A 20667-nucleotide genomic window follows, 5' to 3' on the forward strand; every position below is an offset into this window, starting at 1 on the left:
GTTAGTTAGAGGTGTGCTATGAAGCTGACTGGTTCTCTGTCTCCATCAGGTTAGTTAGAGGTGTGCCGTGAAGCTGACTGCATGGTTTTCTGTCTCCATCAGGTTAGTTAGAGGTGTGCCGTGAAGCTGACTGGTTCTCTGTCTCCATCAGGTTAGTTAGAGGTGTGCCATGAAGCTGACTGGTTCTCTTTCTCCTTCAGGTTAGAGGTGTGCCATGAAGCTGACTGGTTCTCTGTCTCCATCAGGTTAGTTAGAGGTGTGCCATGAAGCTGACTGGTTCTCTGTCTCCATCAGGTTAGTTAGAGGTGTGCCATGAAGCTGACTGGTTCTCTGTCTCCATCAGGTTAGTTAGAGGTGTGCCATGAAGCTGACTGGTTCTCCGTCTCCATCAGATTAGTTAGAGGTGTGCCATGAAGCTGACTGGTTCTCTGTCGCCATCAGGTTAGTTTGGTATGCAGGGCACAGAATGACCTGGATGTAACCAGATGTAGAATACATAATGAGGATTTGTAGGTCAAGACATGGAATATAGGCTGGAGCATGTAAGAGTTGCAGTTGCTGCTATTCATTACCGTGTTGAAGTGCATCCTCATTTAAAGTACATTAACCTGCACCTTTCACAGCTTTGCTCTTTACCTCTGCCCCCATTAAGTTTATATCCAGAGCAATTTAAGCCTGAATTCCAGTTCACCATCAGCATAGATTTTAGAACCACCAAGTGCTTGTTTATTTTATTTTATTTATTTATTTGGGTTTTTTTGTTTTTTTTTGTTTTTGTTTTTGTTTTTGTTTGTTTGTTTGTTTTTTTGGGGGGGGTATGATATAGTGCATCATCACCACAAGTTACTGTCTAATGCTTAAAGAAAGGTAAACCCCCAGTGTCACTATATTTAGAGTCTTGATTTGAAATCACCATGTGCAACCAATATTGGAGGAGTGCAAGTTATGCCTTTGCCACAAAGTGTCACTAGAGCCTATAGGTTTTTGAGCTGTCCATCCATCCGTCGACCAATCCTTCCATTGGTATCCGAATTAAATTTAGGGCATGTATGTATGTCTGAGCTGAGGCTGTGTCTAACAACTTTTGGATGCACATGCTCAAGGTCAAAGGTCATACACGTAGGTTAGGTTCGACTCCTAATTTCACTGTTTTTCCCTAGGTATGTCTGCAATGCCTTAATATATTTTCATGAAACCTGGATATGGCTCAAGTAGTCTTCATGAAACTTTATAATTGCATGACATTCATTCTCTTGGGAAGTTTTGGGTCATGAGGTTAAAGGTCAGGTTGAAATTTCACATTTTCTCTATACCCTAGAAATTACTGATTGCATACAGTTGAATTGAATTTGGTACATACAAACCTGCCTCAGTGGCCCCTTGTCATATGGCCACCTGCCACTTACAGCCACTGAAAAATCCTAGGAGGAAAGCCATGTTAAAAACCTGTGTTTAGTGACCACATGTCTAACATGGCTAGTGACTATTAATTCTGTCTCCAACAGTAGACTTTAACCTCACCTCTGAATAGCAGCAACAGACTCATACAAAGCTACAGCCGAGTCGATAATTCAACATGTTTTTTTCTGTTTTGCAGTTGTGCCAGTTATGCATGGCAAACAGTTCAGCGATCATTCGGGCATGATTATACACTCATGAAAAGTGCATTTTGTGGTTTTCACACTGGAGTGAAATTAGCCAGTTGTTTGTAGAATATGTGGTGACACTTCGGAATGACATTGGACCTACACTAGTCCAGCAGATCTGCATGCTTGGTCTTGCTGATGCCAAGAGGTGTATTTACAGTGGCCAAACCTAAGTGGTCAAGCCTAAGTGGTCAAGCCTAAGTGGTCAACAGCAGCAGTGCTGTGATGTTCACTTACTCTCATCTCCTGAGAGTTTTCAGTAGATGAGTATCATTACAAAGGGTTCCCCTTTCACGTATAGCATGTGGCCACTCTGAAGCCAGTTATCAGTTCCATTGGTGGTATCTTTGGATTGGCCAACAGCATTCTCAACTGTTTTCAAAGATCATAGAAGTTGTTGTGTTTCATTTGCACAATGCTACTTGCATTACTGTAGCCCATTCGTCGGGGAGCTGTACTATAATTCCCCCTGCTTGCCAGTTCTATGACAGAATCTTTGCTATTTACCTGCAACTGTGTATGACCAGACTGAAAATAGTTATGGTCTACTGTAGATGGGAAAATATTCGCGGTACATAATTTTTGCATATTTCGCACAAATTTTGGTTGGCATGAATTCTAAACTCGATCTTTGCAATTGTCTCTGCAAATTTGGAATGCGCTGAATCCCCTGTGTCGATCATGCAATGCAATTCAAGAAACCGTGAATCTATATGTTTTGAGCCGCTCAGCATGAAAGATACTTCTTCCTGTCATTTCATCATATTAGTCACTTTTAGATTATTTTTCTGTGGGATTCCTCACTGAGTATCTGTGTATTAAAGCTGGAAGGGTCAGTCACTGTCACTTCCCAACTGATCTGTGACTGATCAGCTGAAAGTCTTAACTGTTGACTAGTTCACTATCTACTATAGATCGTCTAATTTACATTGGACTCTAGTGTCTAGACTACCTTGTAAACACATCAAAGATTTTTAACATTTTGCAAAGCACATGGGACTGGAATTTGAAGAAGCAAAATCAAATTACCCTGTAAAACTACAGCAAAAACATAATCTTGCACAATGGAATGGTTACCATATTTGCTAGTCTTATTAACCTGTTGAAGGGTAGGCCCCGAATATAGTTGGGCAGGGAAATGTGTGCTGTAGCAAAATCAGCTCATCCTCAATGGGTTAGGTTAACTGAACATAATAACAGACATGTATTGATGTGCGCATGTCAAACGTATGCCTATTTCATGCTTGGTTTAGTCCATGGACTAAAATTTGGGCCTATTAGTGTAGGATATATCGCCAGCCAGTGTATAATGTAACCCACTAGCATGATAAACTCACTGTTGCCCAAACTTTGCCCTTGTAGGTATAAGGCTTGTGCTCCCAAGTTAAAACAGTGGCTAATTCATAACTCTAGACAAAAGTCATACTCCTGAGTCATCCCAAATACATCAGGTGGTACAGCTGTATTGAGAACTCTAGCAGGATATCGCTTCATTTGTCTGCAAGGATCAAACTTTAGTACTTGGTTTTGATTTGCTTTGCTTTAATTCGTGAAACGGGGATGGGCTTTTTATGCCTCCTTGTTTGACTGATTCCAAACAATCATCATTCTTCCTTCTTCTTTTTCCTTTACTTTTGATGGATGATGCAGACATATGGAGAACAAAAGTGACATTGAGAAAAAAATGCACAACCATGTGATCTGGAATATAGGAAAATCAAACGTGTTAAGTGATCAGATGATGATAATAGATATTTCTATTGTATTTTCCAACTTATCTGTGGGTTTTAGATGACATACATCATGTACATAGACTTGTACATCCAGTCATGTGACTTGCTACAACAAAAGAATCCAAAACTCGGGGGAAGTCAGTTTTCTAAAATTACATGACATTATTTCCTTACTCTTCTGCTTTACTTTCATATATAACATGACTCATAAAAGTACTCAGTCGTGGAAATATCGATGAGTTTATGAGAGCATGTCAAGTGGTCTAGGAAATCAGCGTTTTAGGAAATCAGCGTTTCGAGAAACCACCTTTAAAGTTTTCCTTGCGATGCAATCGTGATCAAGGAGGTAAGACAGTCTTTACCTCCAGACAGTAGAAGGTGTGCTTCTAGCAACCTCCACGATGTTCATTCAAGCTTAGCATCAGCAGTCTAAGCACAACCAATAAGTAACCAAGATGCCATGCACAGACTAATAAGATCACTCCCTTGTTGCTAGGGGCGGAGTCTATCTGCAGCGCTAAATCCAAATCTTCAGACATGTTTCTGTTACATTGATAGTCGGAAAATCGTGGCTCAGAAAAATGCTTATCTCTTGCGTTTCCATTGATCATTTAGCTTCAAAGTTTCAGCAGATGGTAGATTAAACATCCGACTACAAAATTATGTCAAAAACAGAAATTTGATGGTTTTGACCGATTTTGATGATCTGCTTCCAAATTTGATTTTCTCGGCCTAGCTGTCAGTGACTTTTGGATCCTGTTGATGAAGCGGGTCAGTATGACATCTCAGAACCTTGTCACATGAGTTCAGTTATGTGATGGACAATTTTACAAATGGTACAAATTGTTTTTGTAGATGTAGAATCATACTTCTAAGTCAATCACATCTTCATTTACATCGTGTAAAAAAGTAGTAATGACTAATTTGTATTTTCTGTACTATATGTTATTCCAAGCTTCTATGTAGTCAATTAAGTATTTTTAGACTATTGATCTAGATCTATTGAGAGGGGAATATCTTTGACAGAGACTACGGAGGCTGGTGCAAAGAAGAAATTTATGCTGACAGTCTTGAACTTAAACCCAGTCAGAAATCTTGATGTAGAGCAAATTGAGAGTAATGGGGGCATTGTGTCGCTTGTGTCATTGGTGAGAAATGAGTTCCATGCAGTACACCAAAAGAAAGAGAAGTTGGTTGTAGAGAGAGAAGAGAGGGGAGAAGAGAGGGATAGTGATAAAGACAGACAGACAGATAGAGGGCACAGATTTGGGCTTATTTGAGCAATTACATGCAACTTGAGTGCTACAAATGACATGAACAAATTGTACAATAAAATAATCATGAACTTGCATCACACTGTCCAATATGTATCTTAAGCCAGCCGCACACTATACGACTCATGACCTCACGACTGACAGACTTTGGATCTGAAATAAACAAGCGGTGATTATTCTGAGGATACTGTGATTTATTTTGGATCCAAAGTCTGTCAGTCGTAAGATCGTGAGTCGTACAGTGTGCGGCGGGCTTAAATAGATACATTTCCAGATAAGCCTGTGATTTATGTAGAAAATGTTGTTTTATTATCTCCGCCAAGAGGGGAGGTTATGTTTTCATCGGCATTGGGTTTGTTTGTGTGTTGGTTTATTTGTCTGTGTGCAAAATAACTCAAAAAGTTGTAAGCAGATTTGGATTAAACTTGCAGGAAAGGTTGAGAATGACACGAGGAACAGATGATTAAATTGTGGTAGCGATCTGAGAATTTGTGTACCATGGATTTTATGAAGGATTTTTGATATTTTGGCAGGTCAATGAACTTGGGAGTTTAAGCTGTGCATTTTTTTGGTTTGCATACGTGCACTAAAGTGCATGCTCTAGTTTCTGCTAAGGTGAGGCTTGCCGCACAGTTGGAAGTTGATGACGTATCAAAAGGCTTCTATACACAAGTTGACATAATCGGGACCGAGTAAAACACGTCGACTTGCGCGAAAGTCGACTTATGTGTAAGTCGACATTTTGTTGAATTATAAATGAAAACTAATTTCCCCTGTACAGAGTAAGGTTTGGATCATGATGCGGATGGCTATCCAAATCTTACTCCTTTTGCCGCCAAAACATGCCTATTGACATTAGCAACAACAGTGTTTTACTTCATGCATAAATCTCGCGCAGATTAGTAACGACAACGCACAATTCCCAAATCTCTAGAGAGATTATGAGAGAGCAGGATCGGAAACCTGGGCCCATTTCTAGACACTTTACGTTTTAAATTTGATTTGAAAAATCAAACGCAAATTCCCAAAAATTGCATGCAACTTTGCGATTTAAATTCAAGTGCGTCGCTGCAAAGATATGCGTGTGGATTCGTATGATTCTGTCGACATGATTTTTTCAGTGCTGACTGAGTTGAAATGATTTTCCTTCCCTAACTTGCCATATTTGTTTTGCTTAAATTTCTGTTGCCATACTCTGAAAATATTGTTCTCGCGCTCCGATTCGCAACATTGCCGCTCTGTTCAGCGCGGGCCGGTCTGAAAAAAAATAGAAGAAAAGTTTGTTAATCCAAAAGTGACATCTTATTTTCGGACCAACTAACCTTCGTAAAAGATAACCTCTTTCCATTGTCGGACTAATTTAACTTTGGACTGAGATTTAAACCTTCGGCGTAGCGAAATGCAACAATAATTTGTTACCATTTTTTTACTGACATTTCATGAAGCAGTATGCGTTTCAGCAGTTTGAAAGGTGTAAATGTTGCGATGTCTTTCCCCTGGTAGTGCAGACTAAGTTCGGTCACGGCGAAAGTTCCGTTTGATATTTTAATTTTGCGTACAAAATAAAAAAATAATGCAAGTCTTTTCAAGAACGCACTTCCGTAGATTTTTAAAAGATGCATTTAAACACAGTTTCTAGTTTCGTACGAAAACCGCAAATCTTTTCTGCAACGCTCTTGCATTTAAATACAGAGTTGCGTTTGATATCATGGACTTGCATTTGATTTTTAGAGTTGCGTTTAAACACAATTGAGTTTTAGTTTCCTAGAATTTTCGAGTTTTGTATGATTATCAAACGCAAGTCTTTCTAGCATTCCGTTTGATTTGATAGACTTGCATTTGATTTTCAGAGTTGCATTTAATCTTTGATTTTGCGTGCGAAATAAAAAAAATAATGCAAGTTGTTTCAACAATAATGCACTTCCGTAGATTTGTAGAGATGCATTTTAAACGCAGTTTCTAGTTTCGTACGAAAACCGCAAGTTTTCTCTGCAACGTTCTTGCATTTAAATAAGTGTTGCGTGTGATTTGATGGACTTGCATTTAATATTTAGAGTTGCATTTAAACGCAATTGGAGTTTCAGGTTCTACAATTATTTTCTAGTTCCATATGATTATCAAACGCAAGTCTTTTCAGCAACGCACATGCGTTTTGATGCAAAGTTGTGTGTGATTTGATACACATGCATTTGATTTTTTGAGTTGCATTTAATTAGTTGCATTTAAATCAAGTTTCTAGAAATAGGCCCAGGTTTCTAATATGGCTTTGGAATAATTAATGTTAGAATATTCGGATTAACGAAAAGGAATATTTCATGTTCAGATAATGAATATCTACTAGGACCTAGATGTACAAAATTTGTGCGTTTTGAGAATTATGATCGAACCTCATTGCATTTTCGGATAAACAAAATCACCTGTAACAAACATATTCCTGCAAACTGCGTGAACAACTATTTTAATAATGAGTGTGCAGAGAGGAGGTGTGATATAAGTATATTTGACAAAATTGTGTACATTACTGACTGTAATCACACAAAATATCTTTTAGACTAAGCATAGTAGAGAAGTGTACATCCCAAGGTACATTGCATGTCATTTTAAACGAGACAAAAAGCGAGAAAAAAAATGTTCAAGAACAATTTCCCATTACACCCTTATTGGACCATGCAGCTTTAGCTCCACGTTTGCACCGTAAGTTGCATCACACTGACCTGCACCAAACGATACACACAGACACAAACACTCAGAATGAGAGAGGGAGAAAAGGGCGAAAGTGAACTGCCTTATAGGGGATGGCTAGTAACTGATCAGTGGGAATCAGTGGGAATGCTGAGGGATGATTGTTCCTATCCTTGTGGGATTCATTTAAGAGTACATTATATATCTTTTCTTGTGTGAAAATTATTTGCTTCAGAATGGTCTCATATTCAAGTACTTAGTAATGTGCAGTTTAATGTTTCCAGGCAAGCGTCCCTGGTCAGTGACGGGGCATTAATCTGCACATTACTTGAATATGAGACCATTCTGAAGCAAATAATGTTCACACAAGAATAGATATATAATGTACTCTTAAATGAATCCCACAAGGATTTGAACAATCATCCCTCAGCATTCCCACTGATTCCCACTGATCGGTTACTAGCCATCCCCTTTATACTTTGTGTAGTACTCTGGTGTAAATGAGTGTATGCCCTTTCTATTCAGGCATACAAGATGGATGCATGGCGCGAACGCTACCGCGCCATACACTAGTGAATTAGCGAGTAGATATGCTGCAAATTGGAGCGGTTTTCAGAGAATGGCGATAAGAATTTGAGTGAAAAATTATGTCGACTTAGACGAGGGAATTAACACGTATTTCAGCTCAGCTGACACTGAAAATCATGTCGACTTGCGCGAGTTGTTGACTTATAAATGTTGACTAAGATGAGGAAATTTTCAAGGAATAACAAAGGCAAATATCGGGACTTTTCTATCGTGTCGACTTAAGTGAGTTGTCGACTTATGCGATGTCAACTTCAGCGAGGTTTACTGTATTGGGAAATTGGATGACTTTCAGCATGCATACATGTCATGTATGGGCAGAAATCACTGATCTCTATGGAAGAACAAGATCAGTGGTGGAAATGAGCTGCTTGGTGGAGGTCTGCACTCTCAGAGTGCTTTTCTAGTTTGCTTTTTTTTATACCCCCGCCAAACGAAGTTTGAAGGGGGTATAGGAATCAGCGGACGGTCGGGCGGTCGGGTGGTCGGGCGGTCGGGCGGTCGGTCCGTTGCAAATCTTGCGTCGCGAAGTACTTCCTCAGTTTTCAACCGATTCCCATAAAAATTGGCACAGATGTGTGCCTTGGGTTGTAGATGTGCAAGACATATTTTTTTACAGTACCCAAAAGTACGTTGCCATGGTAACGGCATATCATGGGCAAAAATGGGTACAAATCTTGCGTCGCGAACTCCTCCCATAGTTTTTGATCAATTTTTATGAAATTAGGTACAGATGTTCATCTGAATATGTTAATGTGCAAGACACATATTTCCGCAGTGGCAAAAAGTGCGTTGCCATGGTAACGGCATGTTATTGGTAAAATATAGGGCAAAATGCTTCATGGCAAAACTGCTTCATCAGTGTTCTTCCAATTCTCATGGAATTCATATTGAATGTTTGTCTTAGGATATAGGTCAGCATGACACATTTCTTGACAGTGACAAAAAGTATGTTGCCATGGTAACAGCTCACATATTATGAGCCAAAATGATGGAAAATTTTGTGTTGCAAACTACTTCCTCAGTTTTTGCCCAATTTCCATTAAACTTGGTACAGATGTGTGCCTTTGGTTGTAGATGTGCAAGACGCATTTTTCGACAGTACCCGAAAGTACGTTGCCATGGTAACGGCATATTAATGGCAGAAGATCAAGGAAAGATCTTGCGGATTTAACTACCGTAAAGTTCCGTGTATAAGACGCACTATTTTTTCGTCGGAAAACGTTGAAAATCGGGGGTGCGTCGTATACACGGGTACAGTCGAATCACGGAAAAAAATCCGTCATGTACACCCAATTTTATAAGGCCAACTTGGGGCCATGTATGCCCATCGACGTTTGGAAGGTAAGCAATCACTAAAACTTACGGATAAATTAGCGATCTTTCAATCTGGACACACACAAAAGCTGCAAGTACGAGATAAACTTACATCGGCCTTGTGCAGTAACGATGTATCAATCTGGCCATAGACAACAGCTGTAACAGCACTGCTGTATGCTACCGATGTCAGTCTACCAAGCTACCAACAGCCAACCTAGTAGCTGGAATACGCGATGTGCAGGTATCATTACTAAATTACCGATACCGTAAAACTTATCAATGTACTAGTATCAATATGGCCATAGGATCGACACTATGTCACCGCAAATATGAACGATGTGTGAAGCATGCATGCATATCCATGTCGTTCGTTTGCTCTTCATTTCACGAGGCCAGCTAGGATAGCATAGCTACACTGTACTAGCTAGCAAGCCTTTGGCAAAGGCAGCAGCTGCAGAGAGGCTTTTGCAATGGACTCGCGTGCACACAGCGATCGGATCGAAGCACGCTTGCCCGTTGCGCGCTGTGTGTGCAAGTCCATCACTGCTCTCTGTGTGCGTGTGCTGAAATTATAGCGAGCTGCCTTTTGCAAAAGGCTAGCACTGTGCATACAAGCATGGTACAAGAGACACACGTTACTGGTAGTGCATGAGTGTACTACCGTACGCACCGTACGTCTTGCCGTATGATCCCTCTGCTACACTTGTTGATGTTTTTCTTATTTTCCGTAATGAACCTTCCAGTCTGACATGCGTCAATATGCGAGACCCTCTGCTATCATGACAGCAAAGATCGTACTGTACACTCATGAGTACGATATGCATGACACATGTACCACGATTGAAAGGCAAAACAATAGCAAGTGAGTACCGAGACAAGTCTCGCATTTTGCGACTTCCATATTTTGCCGATGTCCGATGAATACCGTTAAAAGAAAATATAAAAGGAAACGAAAAATAGAGCAAATAGGCCCTACATGCTGCATTCTAGGGAAATTTTGAGCTGAAATAATATGTATGACACACGCAATATTTGCGTGGAAATTTTCGTGTTTTTTTTTTTTTAATTTTAGGTCCGAAAGTAGGGGTGCGTCTTATACACGGGTGCGTCTTATACACGGAACTTTACGGTACTTCCTCAGTTTTTTGACCAAAGCTTATGAAATGTTGTTTGGCGGGGGTATAACCAGTCGCTGTAGCAACATTTCTAGTTTTTTTCTGAAGGAATGTGTGTGGGTTGTGGGTTTGCTTGTGTGAGGCATGGCAGTGGCAATGTCAGGCCATTTTGGCCGAACTTGAAATCTATGCTGTCTAGTTTATGGACAGATGGATGGGAGAGTTGGCAATTGTGTGCATGCTTCATTCTTTAACTCCAGGAGTAAGGTTCAGTAGGTTAATAACTCAACTGTTTATTTGTGCAATAATGTTGGCAGTAATTCACTCTGAACACTCTGAAGCTTTAATGTGATGACAAAGTGTCACAAGAATTTCTAATCTGGTGAACTTTAAATTTGATATTTATGGAACTACAGAGATTCCAGAGACTGGTTTATAGATGAGGCAAGACTATTAGGCCCTGTGGAACATGCCTCATAACAAACTTGGGCAATTCCTCATTTCGTGGCAAAAATTTGGAACTTGTATGTCTAAAATTAGGGACTGAAGAATGTGTGTCAGTTGGTGTGGTGTATGATGAAGAACATTTTTCTTTCTTTTTTATAAAGTCTACTAATCCGTCTACAGTCCACCCACCTTTTCATCCACCCCCCCCCCAAAAAAAAAGACAAACACTCACACACACCCACACACACACACACACACACACACAGAATAATTAACAGAAAGACAAAGATTCCAATAAAAGAAAAAAAACACATTACACATAGTTGAAGTGTCCAGACAAGACTCCAAGGTAGGACCTTCTATGTCCATTGTATGTACATGTACATTCGATATCATTATAAATTGTGAATTTATTCACCATAAAGATTCTTGTATCCGAGGGGTTTAATATCATGCCAACAAGAAGGATGATGGGAAGATGAATAAAGCTTGTTCCTTTTTATTGTAGTTGTCAAATTATTAGATGTGATTACTTTATGGTCATGTTATGGACTTTAAAGATACCTAATATTCTATGTCTGAGATGGTAAGCCTTTCTCTTTAGTGATAACAAAGTGATGAATGTTGCCATATTTTCTACACAACATTGATGCCAAAGGTAACAAGACTTCAGTATTTCTTCGTGTTCTACATCAAGTATATATTGTGGGAACATGAAGCCTGTAAATATGAGGTACTTTACAGAGGAATAACTTCAACTATCTTAAAATTAGTAAAGCTATAAAGACTGGCCTATTTGTTAGAATAAATAGTCACAGATGGAGAAGACATGTTTTCTTCAAGTTGGTAAAATTTTGTGCATTCACACATGCTGAAAACTGACCTCCCTGAGTCCCAGCCAGTGATGTTGTGTAGCAAAGAATGCCAGGAATTGTTTGTTTAGGCCATTTCGTGACAGTTGGGGAGTCCACAATTCCCCCTAATCAGCCTTCTTCTGGCATAGCTGTCATAATTTCAGCTGTGTGTCTCATTTCCAAGCAGATGAAATATGAGTTGTGTGCACTGGAACTGTTCATACCTCCTGTCTCTATTTCTGATTTCATGTACATGCTGTTATCAGGGTGGGATAGTTTGGTGTGAACTAGATGTCATAGCAGTGGTTCTGATAAAACAGTCAACATTGTTTCTTTAGCAGTGTTTTGCCAAGCTGATAATGAAAAAAACCCAATAAGATTAATAATAGCAATGATATATATATACATGTATAGTATGCCTTTATCACATCTAGATTAGATCTTCTTTTCTTTTTCTGCACAGCAGCAATTCAAATTTGCTGGACATGAGAACTAGATACTTCTTCAGGGAATAATTTCCCTTTTGATGGACAGATACTTTGAAGAAAAAAAAAGGTATACCATTCTGTGTAATTGAATTTGCTACACAAATGACATATATTGCATAGCAGCATTATCCAAAATGCATTACAAATTTTCTGTGTGATACAAGAAAACGTATTCCCTGTGCTTTTATCTTATTGTCGTTTGGGACTATGACAAAGGAGAGTTACAGGTATTGTATGTAAGCCATGACAATACAAGAAATTTGGTTATATGATACCACATGTATTCAAATCTTTGAAATAATGTCATACCTGTCTAGGCATTGCTCTGCCAATGGTACGAGGGAGAGTTATTGATTCCATTCTCATTCTAACTACCATTTATGGCAGAGATGAGATTTCACCCTGTCTTATGTTGTCCCATAGTTTAAGTACATTTTAAGTATTAATGCTGAATAATGTGCGAATATAAAAGCAAGTTTACTAGTATAGTAGTTCTCCAACGACATAGTGGAAAGGTGTTTTAGCATTAGATGGTCACATTCTGATGTATAAGATTGCACTCGTTTCCCTCGTCTAGTATGAGCACTCACCTTGCAGTGAAATGGTGAAGACTACCGATAGTAGTGCAGTAATAATTTAGCAGTGCATAAAGGCACTGACTTTTGTTGAGTGTAATAAAACATAAAAGGAAAGTGTCGAAAATCTTGCACCAGCTGTTAGGGTTTGTTATAATTAACTAATAGAGTCTACAGACTGTGATATGGTGCCATCACTACACACTAGAATCTTATAATCTGTATTTTCAATGATTTCAAAAAAAAGAAAGGAAAACTGCTTTAAAAGCTAGATTGTTAACTCTGGTTCATTCTAATGCAACTGGGATGATTCTATAGCATGCATGAAGTAACCTTTCCAAGTATGATGGAATAATAGAGCCATCTCTCAGAAGTCAGTCAGTTACTCTTTCCTGTAAGTTCAGAGTCATTAGATTAGTGGGGATTCAATATCTTTGCCAGGTTGCACCAGAACTTACATTCAAAGTATTGTGCTGTCATATATCAATTATCTTGAGTACCCAATAATATGTTAGTTTAGTGTGCGGTTGAATCATTTATCAAGAGTAATTTGAGGCAATGCTTTACCACCACAAGAGGCCAACAGTTTATGTCTCATACTCTTAGTGATTAATCAGTTTATGGATTCGGTTTTAAATTGCACAAATTATAGATTGTGCTAAATTCTAAACAAGGCTGAAATCTTTATTGGAAATGCTAAAAGAATGTGGAAAGAAAGGTGCTGTCCTTTTACATATAGGAGACATCTGAGCTCTACAGGAAAGAGACAGCAAAAAAAAATATGGGTTGCCTAGCTCCTACTACTGTAGTTGACCTGAAATGAAATGCCAATGGCGTTGTCAGTTTCATTTGACAGCTGCTGGCCTGAAATGAATGCAAAATGTTTCTGATAGCTCTCAACAAAAATGAAGCAATCTCCTGTACTTACAAGCCATGACAGTCAATGCAGGCCAGACATGAAGCCATGCCATTGTTTATATATCAAATAGTGGCAGGTAGGGGGCGCTGTCTTCCCTCCGGCCATCTTCAAACTGTGTGCTATGACTGCAGCTTGAAAAGAGCCTTGAACCCATGGTTGTGGGCGGCTCTGTCAGCAAATCAAAGTTAGAGAAATAGGAGGTTTAGGCAGACAGCGGGAGAGCAACAGATGATCTCAATGAGGCCTAGCCTTCTTTTTATCCTCATTCCTCATCAGGTTTTTACCCTCTTAAGAATGTTCTACTCTCTTTATGCCAGGGGTATGAGAGGTTATTATCATGGTAGTTCAGCTAAATGGATTCATCTAATACACATTACTTTGTTTTGTTTTAGGTATTTGGGTGTGTGTGTGGGGAGGGGTGCACAGAAGGATTTCACATTAAGTGCTATAGTGAATTTTGAATGCTCTGTGAAATATAGGGAACTACTTTATGAAGTTTTTATGCCTTTACCACAGAGTGACAAAGGAGGCATTAAATTATGTTTTTATGCCTCCGCCACGAAGTGGTGCCGGAGGCATTATGTTTTCGGGTTGTCCGTCCGTCCGTCCTTCCGTCCGTCCGTCCGTCCTTCCGTCCGTCCGTAATGAATTTTGTGGACAAGGTAACTATCAAAACCTGTTGAGGTATCCTAATGAAACTTGGCATGTATGTGTATTAGGGGGTGAAGTTGTGCCTATCAACTTTTGGGTGCACATGCTCAAGGTCAAAGGTCAAAAGGTCAAGGTCAAATACATAAAATTTCACTATTTCCACCATATCTATTGAATGCATGAAGATATTTTCTTGAAACTTAGTGTATACATGTATTACCCAATTGAGATTCTCTGGTGAAAGTTTGGGTTATGAGGTCAAAGGTCAAAGGTCAAAAGGTCAGGGTCAAATACATAAAATTTCACTATTTCCACCATATCTATTGAATGCCTGAAGATATTTTCTTGAAACTTAATGTATACATGTATTACCCAATTAAGATTCTCTGGTGAAAGTTTGGGTCATGAAGTCAAAGGTCAAAGGTCAAAAGGTCAAGTAAAAATATTAAAACTTCTTTTTTGTTCTCCGTACCTTGGAAAATTGTTCATGGTATCTTCATGGAACATAGTATATACATGTACTGACTGGAAGTGATTATCTAGAGAATGTAGGGTTCATGGGGTCAAAGGTCAGGGGTCAAAGGTCAAGCGCAACACTTCAAAATTTTACTATTTCCCTCATATTTATGCAATGCCAGCAGGGTTATTTTTTTTTTTACACATGGTGTATGCATGTGTAACCTAATAGAAATTCTCTGGAAAGTTTTTTTTTCCTTCTTTTTTTGCATCAAAGGTCAAAAGGTCAAAGATCAATTGAAAGTGCTGAACTAACTTTTTCCTCCATATCTCGGAAGTGGCTCAAGTTTCTTGAAACTTCGTACATATTATGCATGTTCTACCTGAAAGTGATTATCTTATGAATTTTAGGGTCAAGGGCCAGATGAAAATGGTAACAATTTACTATTCAATTCAGAAATTGCACTTTTTCTCCACACCTGTACCTTGAAAATTACTCAATGCCTAAATGTATGAATGGGTCAAAGTCAAGTTAAAGTCCTTAAATCCCTAGATACATGCTCTCCTATTTATCCAATTAAACCTAGGTCAAGGAAGGTGAACATTCAACACATTTGTGACAAACTTGTCATTTCAATATTTTGCCAATTTTGTGAAAATGTAATCACACATTGTCCACATGTACTATCCAGACCTATTGGGAAAATCATGCATTATGGCGGAGGCATACCAGTCGCCAAAGCGACATTTCTAGTTGAGTTTTCTGTCTGTCCATGTATCTATCCATCTGTAAGTGATTTTGTGGACAGTCTTACTTTAGAAGTTCATTTAAAGTATCCAAACGAAAACCGGCATTTAATATGACAGGACGAAGCTGTGCCTATCAACTTGTGGGTGCTCAAGCTCAAGGTCAATTGTTATAGATCAAGGTCAAATTCTATAATTTCACTATTTTCCCCATATCTCTGCAATGCCTGAAGGTATTTTCATGTAGCTTAGTTATACATCTATTATCAGATAACGATTCTCTAGAGAAAGTTTTGGGCCAAGGGGCTTAAGGTCAAAGGCCATGTGAAAATGCTATTAAAGATTTTACTTTTTTCTTTATATGAGATATCTCAGAAATGGCTAGGGGTATCTTAATGAAAATCATATAGGGGCCTACATGTATTGTCGGACAATGATTCTCTTGGGATGTTTTGAGGTCAAAGGTCAAGAGTCAGAGGTCAGGTTTAATTGCTATAACTACTCTATTTTCTCCTTCCTTGGAAATGACTTTATACAATGTATACACTTCCACTGTTTATACTAAACTTGTATTATATGTATAATTAACAGTGTGCATGCATTATAGCACAGTAATTATATGGAGAAAGATTTGGGCCATGAGGTCAATGATCAGGTAAAATGCTAAAATTGCATTTTTGTTCCATATTTTGAGAAGGGATCAAAATATTGTCGTGAAAAATTATGTATTATTCCCAGACAATGATGATTTGTCAGTCATGTGAAACTGTCTTCTCACATTGACAAGATGTACTGTGCACATTTGGGGAAATAATGTGACACAGCAGAGGCATGCCAGTTCACATAGCCACATTTCTAGTTAATTAATGGATACTGCATAGTGAGATTTTTCAAGACATGTTATTCCTCGTTTATAAATTTATATGTGCATGGCATGCTCATGTAGATACAGGACATAATAGGCAAAGTTTACTTTCTTTTCCCTATTGAAAAGGCTTAAGAAAATTGTTTATTACTACTATTCTTGATTTCATGTCATTTGAACATTAATCATTAGACGCTTGGTACAACTGTACCGGCATGCAAACTTTAATCATATTTCAATTGTGTTTTCTGTGAGAATGCAATTGTACAAGCTGAACAAAAACACCAACATTCAACTTGATTTGAAATAAAATGTACCTATACAAAGGATTGCACGTACAGACAAGTGTAGGTGCCATTTGCAACACATATAGTTATTAGATATTTCACAAACTATGCATTTCCATGTTAGTCCTGCTATTGAATTTGATTTTAAAAAAGTCATTGCACATTGAATGCCAATATTTGTCACAAATTTAGCAGCAAATCACTTGAACCCCTCTCTCTACCTGTACTCCCAACCCAAATCCATACCGAATACATCATGCATGCTCTCATAATCAACACAGGCACCTCTTATAACACACACACACACACACACACACACACACACACACACACACACACACACTGATTCAAGCTCTTAAAATTTAGTTATCATCCAAATGTAGCTACGTAAACAATGATATTCAGGAATGAGGAAGTGGTAATATGGCCATTTTTCTGAAATCAACTTTCTACCAATGTCCGCATTAAACTTTTATTCTATTTAAAGACAAACAGAGATAATGCACCCACAATTCATGCATTTTATCTGTTGAGAAATATGCAGTGAGAACAAATAAAGTACCACCAAAACAGTGGCATATAAATGAACAACAAAAACATGTATTCTTCTGGTCATAGCTACAGAACCTAATTTTGTCTGCACAGTCTTCATGTCATTTAAATGTTTGCTACTAACTAATCTTTTGTTTTTTGGTAATATTCTTTGTCCTCTCATCAAAACGTCATTGTAGCTAAGAGCCCAGTCCTTCATCCTTGCCCTGTGTGATCACAAGAAGCTTTCTACAGGCAGGTGCCAGTGACTGGCAACATCCCACTGCTCCAATATGGAGGCCTTGTCACCGATGGGGGAAACTGTCATGGAGACGTCATCCGTCCTAGCCAGCCCACAGTCCTCTAGGCTGATGATGGGACTGGTGGAAGAGTCTATGGACACACTCACCATGTCCCCAAAACCAGCTGAAAATGAGCCTCAGGTATGTAGCCTCTCCCAGTGCACAAGTGGTCTTTGGCTTGGCTTCATTCATCACCTGTGGGGTACCTGGAAAAATAAACACAAAAGACAATCGCACAGTCTGGAAAAAAAAGACACAAGTAAACCCTGTCATGATAGAACAACGGCATTGGAATGATATCATGCTTCAATAGTAAATTATTATGATCCCCATGGAAATGACACAAGGAAATTTCATTTAGCATTGTAATAATAAACAGTTACTTTGATAAAGTAAAGCCATGTGAAATGAAGGATGGTATCAAAGTAAAGCCAAGTGAAATGGAGGCTGGTATGAAACTTTTCTTTTTCATCTTGTTATTCATCATCTTTCGAGTGAGACTAAAAGAGTAATTAAGTCAGAAAATGTTATTTGCTACAGAGAATTGTCTTGTCATTGGGCAATGTAATACCTGCATGTGTGTCCTTGTAAATTCAATATAGCAGCCCTGCAAAGTGTGTGTTACAAACTCATGTAATAATCTTTCGTACATGTTGTAGCACACCGCAATAGACTGAACTCAAAGCCCATGTTTTTCGGAAATGATGATGCTAAAATGATGATTAAAATAATGATAAAATAATCATCATCACAATAACAGTAGAATGGTAATGATGATAATGATAATAATAATGATGATAATAATAATAATAATAATAATAATAAGAAGAAGAAGAAGAAGAAGAAGAAGAAGAAGAAGAAGAAGAAGAAGAAGAAGAAGAAATAAAGAAATGAATTAGATAGATCACCAATAAAAATTTAATAGAAATACCAGTTTGTGAAATGACAGGGACAGTCATTCTCTGTGATTTTAGTTGTGTAGAACTCTCACCAAGGAGTATAAAAGTGTAACAGGAAGCAAGCCAGTGGCTTCTTGGCCCTCAACACATTGTAACCATTGATGATAACTTTCATTCTGGATGCACCACTGTATTTGAAATATTCTTCAATAAGGTTTCTAGATGTGTTCCTTCAAAATGATGTCATACTGTTAGAGTGAGTCAATCTGGTATCCTTGCAGTTTCTTCATACATTATATGAGAGAAAGGTAAGTATACGCTATAAATGTTTGCCCATGATCTTCTTCTCTTGAACATCAATAGGAGAATGAGATGCAACCTGTTCCTGTTCCAGCTATGACTCAGGACGGGGCTGCTTCACTTCAAGGATTACACACATCTCTAGGAGGAAGTCTATCTAATGTCATGCTACCAGGGTTGGCAAACCCAGCTACCACCACACCAATCCTCTTAAATGCACCAAGCCCTACCACAGTGGCAGCACCATTCTTCTTTAACCAGAACATCACAACAGCCACAGCTGGTGCTCCCCAGATTTTTGTCAATCCTAGCACGAACATGCAACCAAATACAACATTCTTATTAAATGCAAACACACCTGGTGGTAACATGCAGACTTTCTTCTTGAATCCAAATATGGGTGCAACAGGAGCACCACTGGTAGTGCAAACTCCGGTCACCAACACCGCCTTCCTTGTGAACTCAAGCGTCCTTAACACAAGTCCTAATACACTGTTTCTTACACATCCAAGCTTGGCAGGATCAAATGGAGCTTTAATGCTTGCCACAAATCAAGCGGTAGCACCACAAGCACCACAAGTAACCATGGTATCAACCACACCTGTTCAGACTGTCTCCGATTCATCAAGTGAAATGAAGCTGCAACAGGCTCCAAATGCTGGTCTCAATGTTCAAACATTACAAATGACATTACCATTGCCAAGCACAGGATTAGCACATATGGAGATGCCTCAAAACATTGTTGTTCAAAATGTGGAAGGCAGCAGTGAGACAAGTGAGTCAAGAGAAGAGGAATTACAACAGGCTGTGGTGGAAGAGAGCTCTATCATGGAAGGAATGGAGAAGAACAAAGACAGTAAGTCATTTTCTTTTATTAGAAATTGATTGTCTGGCTAAGATGTCTTCTAAGTTCAATCTTCAATTTGTTAACCCCTCTGCCATGAAAGGGTACATGTGCGGGAGGCATTATGTTGTTTTTGTTGATTATTATTTGTATTTTGCTTTTCTGTTTTTATTGCTGTAGTTTCTTGTTATTTTGCTGTTACTAAAGTTAGAAATAAGATCTCAGAGGAAGTATTTGATAGGTTCAACATGTTGTAATGGTGCATTAACTATAAGCCTGCCAAGTTTCACATTTCATTTCACTTGACACAGGAGAATGCCAGATCAGATAGTGTTTTGTTATGTTGGACTGTTTTATGCAGTATCTTTAAATATCAAACTAGATCTATGGACCTTTCCATTCCGCTGTGAGGTCATCTTTTTTTTCTTTCCCCTTCGTACCTGTATATTTCAGTTCACATGGACTAATTACCACAAATCTAATATGTTCTCCCAATTAGCAACTGTACCCTGTTGTCATCTGGTAGTGAATACAAAGTCTCTTCCACCTGAGCATTTCTTTACCTCAATTACTCTTAATTATCCTGAATGAGAAATGAGTCTGTACACGAATGCCAGATGTACCACTTTCAACATGTAAATGGTTTGTTCCCCTTTTCTCATTTGTTAAAGCAAGTATACAGACAAAATTGCTGACTTACACCAAATTGTACAGCTTATTTCAAAAGCTAGATTTGAAGGTGATGAGAGCCCTTAAAACATCTAGTGTCATAGTTTGACTTTCTTTATACATACCAAAATCCTTTGGCTAGATAAAGGTTACAAAGCTTACAGCAGTGACATACACTCACACAGGCACACTCACACACAATTTCCCTTTGTTTTGTATCTCTGGGATTGTACACAGTTTGTCTGAATGTGTCCAAATTTTGTGTGCAAGTTTTAAAAGAACATTTAGTCAAAATAATGCCATCTTTATGCAAATGAAGTTCAAAATTGATGTCTTACAAGCATATCGTGAAGAAAATATGGCCTTAAAGACATTTGGTGACATACATGTAGTTTATTTTGTTCACGTCATTGTTCTCAGTCACACTGCGTATACTTTAGCGAGAGCAAGTTGACATGGGTAATTCACAAAACCCATA

At 38.5% G+C, this 20667-nt stretch overlaps 1 protein-coding gene across 1 annotated transcript in view; it reads left to right on the top strand.

Annotated features, from left to right (window-relative positions):
* The window catches only part of LOC139734950 (uncharacterized), a 164962-nt gene that overhangs the window by 29203 nt on the left and 115092 nt on the right, over positions 1–20667 (top strand). The window contains exons 3-4 of the mRNA XM_071645727.1: positions 17376–17618; positions 18740–19532. Of these exons, the coding sequence (XP_071501828.1) occupies positions 17469–17618; positions 18740–19532 (943 nt within the window). The 5' untranslated portion in view covers positions 17376–17468. The remainder of the gene's footprint in view (positions 1–17375; positions 17619–18739; positions 19533–20667) is intronic.

Source organism: Diadema antillarum, unplaced genomic scaffold (assembly GCF_040938485.1).
Source record: "Diadema antillarum isolate AM-2024a unplaced genomic scaffold, OU_Dant_1.0 seq00000554_RagTag, whole genome shotgun sequence".
Classification (NCBI taxonomy): domain Eukaryota; kingdom Metazoa; phylum Echinodermata; class Echinoidea; order Diadematoida; family Diadematidae; genus Diadema; species Diadema antillarum.